At 41.5% G+C, this 13,560-nt stretch overlaps 1 protein-coding gene across 1 annotated transcript in view; it reads right to left on the reverse strand.

Moving 5' to 3' along the window:
• Positions 1-2,897, reverse strand: part of LOC111964629 (dynein axonemal heavy chain 5-like) — a 65,481-nt gene extending 62,584 nt beyond the window's left edge. Inside the window, 4 exon segments of the mRNA XM_070443802.1 lie at positions 1,341-1,454; positions 1,715-1,891; positions 2,098-2,235; positions 2,694-2,897. Of these exon segments, the coding sequence (XP_070299903.1) occupies positions 1,341-1,454; positions 1,715-1,891; positions 2,098-2,235; positions 2,694-2,897 (633 nt within the window).
• Positions 2,898-13,560: the final 10,663 nt, after the last annotated feature.

The following is a 13,560-nucleotide window of genomic DNA, read 5'->3' on the forward strand; positions in this document are numbered from 1 at the left end:
CATTTTGCCACAACTTTGGAAGAATGCTTGGGGTCATTGTCCATTTGGAAGACCCATTTGCGACCAAGCTTTAACTTCCTGACTGATGTCTTGAGATGTTGCGTCAATATATCCACATAATGTTCCTCCTTATGATGCCATCTATTTTGTGAAGTGCACCAGTCCCTCCTGCAGCAAAGCACCCCCACAACAGGATGCTGTCACCCCCGTGCTTCATGGTTGGGATGGTGTTCTTCGGCTTGCAAGCGTCCCCCTTTTTCCTCCAAACATAACGATGGTCATTATGGCCAAACAGTTCTATTTTTGTTTCATCAGACAAGAGGACATTGCTCCAAAAAGTACGATCTTTGTCCCCATGTGCAGTTGCAAACCGTAGTCTGGCTTTTTTATCGCGGTTTTGGAGCAGTGGCTTCTTCCTTGCTGAGCGGTCTTTCAGGTTATGTCGATATAGGACAAATTTTACTGTGGATATAGATTATTTTGTACCTGTTTCCTCCAGCATCTTCACAAGGTCCTTTTTCTTTTGTTCTGGGATTGATTTGCACTTTTCGCACCAAAGTACGTTCATCTCTAGGAGACAGAACGCGTCTCCTTCCTGAGCGGTATGACGGCTGCGTGGTCCCATGGTGTTTATACTTGCGTACTATTGTTTGTACAGATGAACGTGGTACCTTCAGGTGTTTGGAAATTGCTCCCAAGGATAAATCAGACTTGTGGAGGGCTACAATTTTTTTCTGATGTCTTGGCTGATTTCTTTTGATTTTCCCATGATGTCAAGCAAAGAGGCACTGAGTTTGAAGGTAGGCCTTGAAATACATCCACAGGTACACCTRCAATTGACTCAAATTATGTCAATTAGCCTATCAGAAGCTTCTAAAGCCATGACATCATTTTCTGGAATTTTCTAAGCTGTTTAAAGGCACAGTCAACTTAGTGTATGTAAACTTCTTACCCACTGGAATTGTGATACTGTGAATTATAAGTGAAATAATCTGTCTGTAAACAATTGTTCGAAAAATTACTTGTCTCATGCACAAAGTAGATGTCCTAACCGACTTGCCAAAACTATAGTTTGTTAACAAGAAATTTGTGGAGTGGTRGAAAAATMTGTTTTAATGACTCCAACCTAAGTGTATGTAAACTTCCGACTTCAACTGTACATAGTAGACCGGTTTCGCAGATTAAGCCTAGTCCTGGACTAAAAGGTTTTTAATTGAGAGTGCTTCTTAGTCCAGGATTAGGCATTATCTGTGTCCGGGAAACTGGAAAACTATGTAAGTCTGTAGTTAGTAAATCTTAGAGGAAGATATTGAAAACTGTATAGAATATTAGTTTCTCACAGGGTCACTGTTGTAGAGCGGGTCACAGAACTTCTCCAGAGTGTAGAGGTACTTRACATTGTCCTTGGCCTCGTTGGCTGAGTCAGTGATCCTGGTGTCCAGCTCTCGCCAGGACTGGTGGGACAGATACAGTCATCAAACATACACTGTACTTTTCTGCTTCAGTAATACAGAAAACACCAACTAAATGCAGATATGAGAGCCATGTACACTAAGCATAGAGGAGTGCTTTATTTAAAAAAAAATGTATGTGACTGACTCCCACGAACGAGTCTCAAGTAGCAAAAATCGAAATTGAGATTTTAACATTTTATTAGCAGACCTTTAACATCTACTCCTGTGTTACGGAGGACATGGTGTAACAGCTTGCTCACCTTGATGAGTTTTGACTTGGCCATCATGAGAACGCCCAGGACAGCCTTGACATCGGGGCTCTTGAGCTGGTCCAGGAGGTAGTTGAAGCGGGACATGCGTTTCTTCCAGTGGTCCAGCTCGGCCCGCGGCCCCAGGTCATCTGCCTCCTTCCTCAGCTGGTCACTCTCCGCCAGCACCTGGATACAACACAATCACTGCTGATTGGGGAATGCAATATCTGTAAATTGTATTAGATGTGGTGGATCTTGATGTAATTTCCCCTGAGAGGATAAATAAAGTTGTATTGTATTGACTATATTGAACACACACCTCCACCCACAATAAAACAGGTCCATGGAGGAGAAAGGTGTGCATGATGCTATTGAGGTTCAATCTATTTTACCTGTTCGATCTGTTTGATCCACACTTTCATACAGGCCTCTATCTTCTCTGTTGTCTCTGTGTTGTTAGCCACAGCAATGTAGTCAGACGGGCCTTTCAGTGTCTTCAGGTCAAATTCGTCACACACTTTTAGATTCACCTAAATGAAACGATTAATGATATCAATTGTATATCCATATATTCGTAATTGAAAAATTACATTTGTTTGTTTTGATAAGCATGTGTGTGTATTTGATTATTTGTTATTTACATACTTATTTTCAGCGTATTTGAGTATTTTCAAATAATGTGGCCTGAATAAACTACATATATTGAAATTATTTTGAAGTATTTTCAAATAATTTTCTATAAATAGCATACTTTTTGAAAGTATTTGAAAATACTTATTTCAAATACWATTTTCAAATACCTGGGTTAAATACATGGGAGTGTATTTGAGTCAGTGTATTTGAGTTTTCCAAATACATTCCAATGTCCAAATACTTGTCTTTTCAAATAAAACACATCTGAATAATTACTTTGAAATGCATGTGAAAGTAATTGAGATATTTGAAATAGTATTTGAAGCCAGGTCGGTTGAGCTTGCACGTCACCTACCTTCTCCTGCAGGCTCTCCTGTGCCCCGGCCAGCACAGACACAAAGTTGTCCAGTGAGCTGATGAAGTCCTGTTTAACTGACTGGGCCTGTGGACTGGCCAGCTCTCCCCAGCCATGGTCCATCTTCTTCAGGCTGGGTATGAAGATCTCAGACAGCAGCTGCTCCACACTTTTAAGCAGGCCTACCTCTGTGGTGTCCAGCATGTTGAAATTCACCTCCTACCAGGACCAGAGAACTTTAGATAGAAATGACCACACAGGTACGCCAGGGGATGACACCATTTTAGAAGCAAAGATTGGGCCGACGTGTCATACTGTTACTAATATTGTTTGCCTGAATGCAAGGTTAAATAGTGTTATGAATGATAAGAGCATTGTTATACGAACATTGTTTAAGCCCTTAGACATATACATATTGATAAAACGTATAATGCCGAATATGTGTTGGATCAGGGTTCTCCAACCCAGTTCCTGGAAAGCTACCCTCCAGTAGGTTTTCAATCCAAACCCAGTTGTAACTAACCTAATTCAGCTCATCAACCAGCTAATTATTAGATTCAGGTGTGCTAGATTAGGGTTGGAGTGAAAACCTAAAGGACGGTAGCTCTCCAGGAACAGGGTTGGAGAGCCTTGTGTTGGTAAGATAGTAAGGTGGAGACTCACCCTGTGCACATTCTCAGAAGTGATAGCCTTGGAGGGGTTGGCTCTTGTGAAGAACACACAGACACCAGTCAGAGCCACATCTTTGCCCTCAGTGACAAACACCTTGGCCTTCTTACTCCGGTTGGGGGCCAAGACAGCTGCTGCTGCTGCTGATGCTGCTGCTAGGGAGACAAACAAAGCAGTTTCCCAATACCCACTATATCATCTTCACGACAGGAAGAAGGGTAAGATACATTACTCTAACTGTTAGCAAGATTCAACCTCTTTGAGCTGTAACTCTACTATTAACTGTGTTATTACTCTGCTATTATTATATTCCCCTATTATTTCCCTATATGGCCAATCATCTCACCTGCTTCAGCTGGCTCCACATCCTGATAGTAGAACATGATATGAGGAAGTCCCTCAGCCACAAAGAACTGCTCCATGCGCTCAATCTATGGGAGACAGGTTCATCACAATCACCGTTTCCACAATTCATTTACTTTTACTTGATTCAATCACTTTTGCACAAGTTATTACAATACAGGTCATCTTGAAATGTAGAAACAAATGTTGCATCCGCAAGCAGTGGCCAGCTACTCAACAGTCTGTCACAACGGACCACAGTACAGGGGATTGATGGAGGTGGAGCGGTGATGAAGTGTTATGCCCTACCTGAGTTCCCTCCAGAATGGCATCCTCCACGTCAGCCTTCTCCAGGCCCAGGCAGGAAGCCACGATGCTGAGGACGTAGTCATGTCTGCCATCCAGCTGAGCTCTCTTAGCCTCACGCTCCTCTTTCAGCTTTTGCTGCAAACAAAGAGACAGAGAGAGGTATCATCAAGTCAACCCCAATACAGACTCAAACTGGACGGATTGCTTCGACAAGAGGCGGAAACAAATTCTGATTAATATTTCAGCCCAGAAACAATTAAAGTAATTCAAATGATAATGACTGGATACAACAGAGTCATTCACACATACTTTGAATGCAACAATCTCGCTGTTAGATATGAGAGAGGATTGAGGCTCCCTTTTGCTCCTTCTAGACTTTGAGTCAGCCATTGTTCAAAAGGTTCACAGAATGACAATCACTTTCACATGTCAGCCAAGACAGCAAAATTCAGGACACTTGCAGACTCCATTGAAGAAATATCAGAAAAAAATACAATATCTTCAATATATACTGCAGCTTTGTTATTAACAGTAAAAATCCATGAAAAAAACTGTAAAAAACAGCAAAACCCCACACAAAGAAGTGAAAATGAAAGTGATAGCCTATTCCTTCATGGAAATCTCTTGAACCATGATCTCTGATAAAACATTTTCCATATACTCTCGACTCTTTAGCTATGCCTCTTTCTCTGTCTTCTATACCACTCCTACCCACTAGCTATCCACAGGTTATATACAGTGAAACGTCCAGACAGTAGCACAAACAGCACAGATAGAACATTAACATCCCACTCTGGCTAGCCTATAACACTACCCTGGACAGCCCAGTGGCTGGGGGCCTCATGTTAAAGAAGACAGAGAACAGAGATAGTAAAATCTACTACAATGAGTTGCTTGGTGGTGCTGCTAGGTAACGGCAGGAAAAAGGCAAACCAATAAATTAAGCCGACTTTGTGTTGTATTTTGTGGGCCGGATGCAGACGCTTTCAAACTCTGGTTTTATTTTCCCCATTGACAGTCTGGAATTTAGCCTGTGTTGTCTGGAGAAGTGTTTCGTTCTAGGTTAAGCTACTTTTTACTTGCAAGGGTCTATTTTGAGATCTAGGCCCTTTGGGTTCAGCACATTGCAACTTAACAACAAAGCATTTTATAGCTACTGGCCAGACCATTTACCGGCAGACCAAGAATACTAAGCACACTTAAGCTTTTCCTGCATTTCTTTATATCTACACTGGCATGTTACTATTTGGCAAACACTATACATTTGCCCCTAAGAATGCATTTGATGCCATGGATAAAGTGTGGTCACATTCAGACGGTTGAGTTATACATGCCAAGCCGGCTCACTGGTCTGTCTCTATTGCACTTTAAAGACATCAAGGCCAAGTCTGAGTCACATTTACTATGGCTTAATTGACAACCACAATGGATTAGCACAATTGAAAGATAGCTCCACATGAGTTTCATCCAGGTATCTGGTGGGAGTAGGATAAGGCTATGGAAGAATATAGCAGAAGAAGATGGATAAAGATTTACAGCATGCATCAGATCAGAGGCAGCACCCAGCAGTCAACAAGCCTGGACACGAAAGACCAAACACAGCTATTGACCTATTGGACAAACACAAGCCCCAGACTACATCCTAAATGGAACCCTACTCCCTATATAGTGCACTGCTTGGTCAAAAGTAGTGCACGATGTAGGGAAAAGGGTGCCAATAGACGCAGCATGTGCAACGCAGGCCAGCCAGTACAATACTGATTCACCACACTGCCTGAACAGAACCACTGGAGGAAATAAATGCTTATATAAGCTAGCCAAGACAGGGGTTGCTGGGCGACACACACATCACACCTGCTCCCTGGGCTGGCAGTGATTCCAGTCCAAGACTTTCATGATGAGCAAACAGCCACCTCAGGCTTCAGCCTACAGAGAAACACTACAGCACACCGAGCATAAAGCACCAAGCACCAAGCGTACACAATGGCAGCCTCAACTGTCTGCAAGCTTTCAGCTCAGATAAGAACTGAATGGCTAGAATGAAAATATCCTGACAAAACAAATCAAGAAATACTTCAGGAAGAAAAGGACTAACAGCTGTTAAATTAGCTTTTGGGCATTGTGTGTCTTGTAATCCAGTCAACATTTGCAATGAACACCACTGCAAACAATGTCTGTATCATAAAGTGTAACAAGAAAATACCAACTGAAATTGCTTGTTTCGACAGAATTTATCTCAATTCTACAGAACAAGACCGAGAGCCAATCCTGACCAACGACTGATCTCAGTTCAGTTGTACTCTGGAGCCTATACATTTATCAAACAGTCAACAACTTGCACACCCTATTGGCCCCAATCTGTGATCAAATAGATGACCCGTCCCTAACCATTATTTGGCAAGGACCCACTGGGTCCTTGTTGTCTCCAGTAGCTTTACTCCATCTTCTCCTATAATTATACAAATACTACAGTGACAATCTCTTACCTTGATCACTCTTGAGACACTCTGTTTCCAGAGCTGTTTTCTAAACGCTCGAGACATGAATCTTAGCTCCTCATATCAAAGACAGCTCCCAAACTGTTTGGCCCTGTCCGGGGGTATCATCGGATGGGGCCACAGTGTCTCCTGACCCCTCCTGTCTCAACCTCCAGTATTTATGCTGCAGTAGTTTTGTGTCGGGGGGGCTAGGGTCAGTTGGTTATATCTGGAGTACTTCTGTCTTATCCGGTGTCCTGTGTGAATTTAAGTATGCTCTCTCTAATTCTCTCCTTCTCACTTTCTTTCTCTCTCTCGGAGGACCTGAGCCCTAGGACCATGCGTCAGGACTACCGGGCATGATGACTCCTTGCTGTCCCCAGTCCACCTGGCCTTGCTGCTGTTCCAGTTTCAACTGTTCTGCCTGTGGCTATGGAACCCTGACCTGTCCACCGGACGTGCTACCTGTCCCAGACCTGCTGTTTTCAACTCTCTAGAGACCGCAGGAGCGGTAGAGATACTCTTAATGATCGGCTATGAAAAGCCAACTGACATTTACTCCTGAGGTGCTGACTTGCTACACCCTCGATAACTACTGTGATTTTTCTTATTTGACCATGCTGGTCATTTATGAACATTTGAACATCTTGGCCATGTTCTGTTATAATCTCCACCCGGCACAGCCAGAAGAGGACTGGCCACCCCTCATAGCCTGGTTCCTCTCTAGGTTTCTTCCTAGGTTTTGGCCTTTCTAGGGAGTTTTTCATAGCCACCGTGCTTCTACACCTGCATTGCTTGCTGTTTGGGGTTTTAGGCTGGGTTTCTGTACAGCACTTCGAGACTACTTGCTGATTGTACGAAAGAGCTATATAAAATAACACTTGATTTGATTTGATTTGAAACGACATCTACAATCTACAGTTGAAGTCGAGAAGTTTAACATACACTTAGGTTGGAGTCATTATAAAACTTGTTTTTCAACCACTCCACAAATGTCTATAGTTTTGGCAAGTCGGTTAGGACATCTACTTTGTGCATGACACAAGTAATTTTCCAAACAATTGTTTACAGACAGATTGTTCACTTATAATTCACTTTTATCACAATTCCAGTGGGTTCAGAGGTTTAACATACACTAGTTGACTGTGCCTTAAACAGCTTGGAAAATTCCAGAAAAATGATGTCATGGCTTTAGAAGCTTCTGATAGGGCTAATTGACATCATTTGAGTCAATTGAAGGTGTACCTGTGGATGTATTTCAAGGCCTACCTTCAAACTCAGTGCCTCTTTGCTTAACATCATGGAAAATCAAAAGAAATCAGCCAAGACATCAGAAAAAAGAATTTGTAGACCTCCACAAGTCTGATTTATCCTTGGGAGCAATTTCCAAACGCCTGAAGGTACCCACGTCATCTGTACAACAATAGTACGCAAGTATAAGCACCATGGGACCACGCAGACCGTCATACCGCGCTCAGGAAGGAGACGTGTTCTGTCTCTTAGAGATTAACTTTCTTTTGGTGCGAGAAAGTGCAAAAGTGCACCCCAGACACACAGCAAAGGACCTTGTGAAGATGCTGGAGGAAAACCGGTACAAAAAGTATCTATACCACAATAAAAACGAGTCCTATATCGACATAACCTGAAAGGCAGCTCAGCAAGGCAAGAAGCGCTGCTCCAAAACCGCCATTAAAAAAGCCAAGACTACGGTTTGCAACCACATGGGGACAAAGATCGTACCTTTTGGAGAAATGTCCTCTGGTCTGATGAAACAAAAATAGAACTGTTTGGCCATAATGGCCATCGTTATGTTTGGAGGAAAAAGGGGACGTTTGCAAGCCGAAAGAACACACCATCCCAACCGTGAAGCACGGGGTGACAGCATCATGTTGTGGGTGCTTTGCTGCAGGAGGGACTGGTGCACTTCACAAAAATAGATGGCGTCATGAGGAAGGTACATTATGGATATATTGAAGCAACATCTCAAGACATCTGTCAAGAAGTTAAAGCTTGGTCGCAAATGGATTTTCCAAGTGGACAATGACCCCAAGCATTCTTCCAAAGTTGTTGGCAAAAATGTCTTAAGGACAACAAAGTCAAGGTATTGGAGTGGCCATCACAAAGCCCTTGTGGGAAGCTTGTGGAAGGCTACTCGAAACGTTTGACCCAAGTTAAACTATTTAAAGGCATAGCTACCAAATACTAATTGAGTGTATGTAAACTTCTGACCCACTGGGAATGTGGTGAAAGAAATAAAAGCTGAAATAAATCATTCTCTCTACTATTATTCTGACATTTCACATTCTTAAAATAAAGTGGTGATCCTAACTGACATAAGACAGGGAATTTTTACTCTGATTAAATGTCAGGAATTGTGAAAAAACTGAGTTTAAATGTACTTGGCTAAGGTGTATGTAAACTTCCGACTTCAACTGTAGCTCCAGATAGAGATCAGTGAGTGCTGTCGAGAAGATAAGGCTGGGGGTAGAAGCTGTTAAGGAGCCTACACATCTGCCTAATCATTCATCAATGTTTGTTATTTCTTTACTAGTAGCTTATGTTGTGTAAGTTGATCGAAAAGCAATAACCTAAATACAAATGTATACGGTTTTACATTGAATTATGATACTTGACATGTTTTCAATTAATTAACTAAATCTAAAGATAGGCAAACAAGAAATAGAGCCTTTTGCAGCCAATTTAAATCTAACAAAAGCAATAAACAGTGATATTCACACAGTTTTATACATTTGAAAAAGTTTTTTAAAAGTATGTTTTTTCCCTACAGAATTTACTCAAGTAAAAGTACAGTACACATTCCTAAAAGAAAACTACTCAAGTACTGTAACGTGTTACTTGTTAGTTACTACCCACCTCTGTATTTTCATGAATCCCCAGTACTGTTAAATCCATACCTCTGTTGATAATTTATAGTTGGGCAACATAGCCTACAGGCTGAACCTCTATCTACACAATGGTCTGGTAAACAGTCCAGAAGACTTATTGTATTAAGATAAATGCAATTGAAACATTCATGATGAAATGCATGATTTGGTCACAGATTGAGACCAGGGTGTAGCCTATGTAACGTCTATAACAGAACTGTGTAGGTCAGCTTACCTTGTTTGATAGTCAGGTTTAAAGTGAAGCATCGCCACTCTCAACAAAGCAACCTATTCAAAGAATCCACCCTCTTAATTGACATGAATACTATTCATGAGAACACAGACAAAGAATTCCAGTTCATGCACTGCAGAACCACGGCAGGTGACCAGCATCTATTTTCCAGCCCAAAGGTTACTGTCTGAAAATAATATTGTTTTCTCCTCAGACAGAGGCTTGCTAACTAGATAGTGTAGTATTGGGTGACCCCCTGTCGGCTAGGTATTTATCAAAAGCAGTGCTATCGCCTTACCAACGTCAACAATGGGGCTGGGGCTGAATGGGTCATTGTTATACAGTAGAGGCTACTCTTACAGACAGTGACAAACATGTCTCACCTGGACAGGTAATAAAAGAGCCCCGTGTCCAATTACTTGAGGAAGGGATTGACCAACAGAGAATGGATGGTGTTAAAGAGCAATACACAATACTAGGCCTCGACCTATGTTGTGAAACTCATTGTTAGGTTAGGCCTAGTTCAATCCAACCAAGGAACACAATGACTTCTTAATAAAAGCCATTCACCAGTATGCATGTTGTACGCATGTTGTACTAAAACTAGAAAGGAATAACACTAATGTAAAGTAGTGAAAAGTGGGGTGAGATGAAAGTGCCAGGAGCTGATAATTAATATGACATAGCCAATCCTTCAAAAATTAGGGGACCAACAAGTGTGGAGAAATGTTGAGTGACAAAACGATCCACCCAAACTTCAAATTCAAAAGGTCAACCAGCATTTGGCTACTGCCTGTCCAAAGAGAACAACATACACCAAGAAACAAACACACCAGCCTATTGAATTGAATTTATTTTGGGTAACAGACATATACAACAAAATGTACAATGTGGACCCAGAGGATATCACTTGAAAGTATTCATTAAAATGCTTGTTTCCAAAGTGGACCTCGATATTAAATTCCATTAGATTACACAATATTGACCAAGGACGATCACAGATGAAGCTGCCCTCATATGGGGTGAGAGAGCGTTTGATACTTGGAAAATTATTGTGCATCTTTGCATTTAAAAGCAGTTAGATAATTCATATTCCACTAAGGCATGGCTGATTTCTAAAGTGAGACATCTCATTTGGAGAAACTGCATAATTGGAGTCCCCACTGAATTATGTATGATCTGGTGAGAGCTCAGAGAGGGATCTAAGAGAAGGCCCCCATAACATCACCATAACATGCACAACATGTCCCCATAACATTACTATAACATCCACAAAATGTCCCCATACATCACCATAACATCACAAAATGTCCCCATAACATCACCATAATATCCACAAAATGTCCCCATAACATTTTTTAAAATATATATTTTTACATTTAAACTTTATTTAACTAGGCAAGTCAGTTAAGAACAAATTCTTATTTACAATGACGGCCTACCGGCCACACCCTGGACGACGCTGGGCCAATTGTGCACTGCCCTATGCCGTGGTATAATGGCCATAAATTACAAACCCCTGACGTGCCTTATTGCTATTATAAACTGGTTACCAACGTAATTAGAGCAGTAAAAATACATGTTTTGTCATACCCGTGGTATACGGTATCATATACCACAGCTGTCAGCCAATCAGCATTCCGAACCACCCAGTTTATAATGCAAATTATAAAGTTTGAGTCCTGAATGCTGATTGGCTGAAAGACATACCARAGGTATGACACCATTTTTATTTGTACTGTTCTAATTACGTTGGTATCCAATTTATAATCGCAATAAGGCCAGAGGAGCTGTGGTATATGGCAAATATACCACGGCTAAGGGCTGTTCTTATGCACGACTCAAAGCAGAATGCCTGGATACAGCCATTAGCCATGCTTAAATATGCTTCAATTATTGTGAGCTCTTGAGTCTACATATGCATGCTATTCATTACCAGGAAATGCCATCATTTTATTGGCAGGGATAAAGAAACAGGACAACAAAACACGATGCAAGCTATTGGCTACCTTGCCACCACCACCACCAGACAAATACAAATATATACAGTACAACTAATATACATTACAATCACATCTACACAAGCGAAATAGCTGATAATACCATCACCAAACCTGCTTTTCCTTTATTGACTCCACGGGGACTGAGGGTTGGGACCTGTTCTCTCGTTGGACTTCGCAGAACGCGAGCTGAGAGACATGTTGTTTCCACACCATCACGAATATGTCTTTGAAGTGTGAATACAGTATCAGAATTCTGGAAACAGTTGTAAGTTTTCCATGTCACATGGAATTCTTATATTTTGTCCTTGGTGTCCTGGGCTGGCTCGAGGGGCTCAAGCTGCAGTTCTCAGATAACACTTTCCCACCAATTAAATGGTGTTAGCTGTTTCCTTGGTTACGTAGGACCAAGGAAATGATTTTTGCTGAATTTGCATATCCTAAACCCTAACCTTAACCCATACCCTAACATTAACCTTAACCATAATCATTACCTAACGCTAACCCCAACCTTAACCATTTTGAATGTCTACTTCAATGGAGTATGGACGTCCCAAGGATTCCGGATAGCACGGACATTTTTTTCTGATGGGGGCAGCTACAAATAATTCCCTGCAGGCTGCACCATGCACAGCTAGCATTGTGGAATCGGCCCAAATCAACTGTACTAGCTGGGTGTTGACCATATAAATAGTTCGGGTAGAAACACCACAAATCCACATGATTTGTCACGGTCCACTCATGGGGCCGCAAATAAACTTCTCATTATATCATTGAGAAATATCCGATATTGATTCATTTTTAATCAATGTGGAAAGATACGTTTGTAGGGCGTCTTTTTGGCCTACACATGTTGTTGTGAAGGCTGCTAGTCTACAGTTTGTCGTCTTTCTGTATTTGTATATTCGCTTTAATTTCTAAAGTTACATTAGAGGGAATGGGTCACACAGGTGGGATGCACAAGTATGGAGAGCATACAGGCATATACAAGCCTTTGTCTTTCAAACATGCGTCTATGTAATTAATGATTATTCCCAGCCGCACGCCAACATTGTGTGGAATATGAGGAGGGGGCCATGAATTGAGACGTTGATGCAGACGTTAATTGTATCACACGATACAATTATAGATATTTTCAAGATGCCTCGATGACACTTTGTAATGTAGGCCCTGAGAGGAGCGGAGACAATGCATTTCCAAATGGACACTATAATAATCTTCTTTACTTGATTTTACTAGCGACTTTCTAAACTGCAGAATTTGTGCATCACAACATAGGCCAATCGGTATGCCAACACTAGGAAGAGGACAAAATGTATGTATAAAGGTGCCTTATACTTTTTAAAACCAGTGGGAGGCAGTGTTTGATCGCAGAATGAACCATCTGGATATTTTATAGCAGACGTCTATCAATCATTATTGTAGGTAGGTCTATACAATCTCCAATGGAAAATAATAACACTAGGCCAGTCATCATCAGGTAGGCTAAATAGTCGAAATGTATTGATTATTCCCAGTGTAGGAAGTGTTTTTGTGATAAATAACATTTTATTCCTAGCCTATCTTAAAGCTATGTTTTCCTGTTGGCTACCATAGTTTATGAAAGGTCTATGTCTATATTATATCATGTCTGGTGGCCAAGTGTAGCCTGATCCCAGATCTGTTTGTGCTTTTGCCAATTCCATTGTCATTGTCAAACAAAATATGTTTGACATGACAAATCCGTAAGGAGTTGGCAAGAGAGCAGAAACAGACTGGCACCCAGGCTACACCAAGCCTGTATGATTTGGCTCCCCTACCCAACCGATTTGGCTTCCCTTTCATCCCATTTGTGGCGCACAATGCCTCAAAATATCAGGGATATTCCAGCAGGGCCAGAGACCCCATACAAGACCTCCCCTTTATCAACGGACTTCCCCCTCTGCCTCTGTGCTCAGGCTCTGGAGCGCCGCC

The sequence above is a fragment of the Salvelinus sp. IW2-2015 genome, linkage group LG6.1, assembly GCF_002910315.2.
Source record: "Salvelinus sp. IW2-2015 linkage group LG6.1, ASM291031v2, whole genome shotgun sequence".
Lineage (NCBI taxonomy): Eukaryota > Metazoa > Chordata > Actinopteri > Salmoniformes > Salmonidae > Salvelinus > Salvelinus sp. IW2-2015.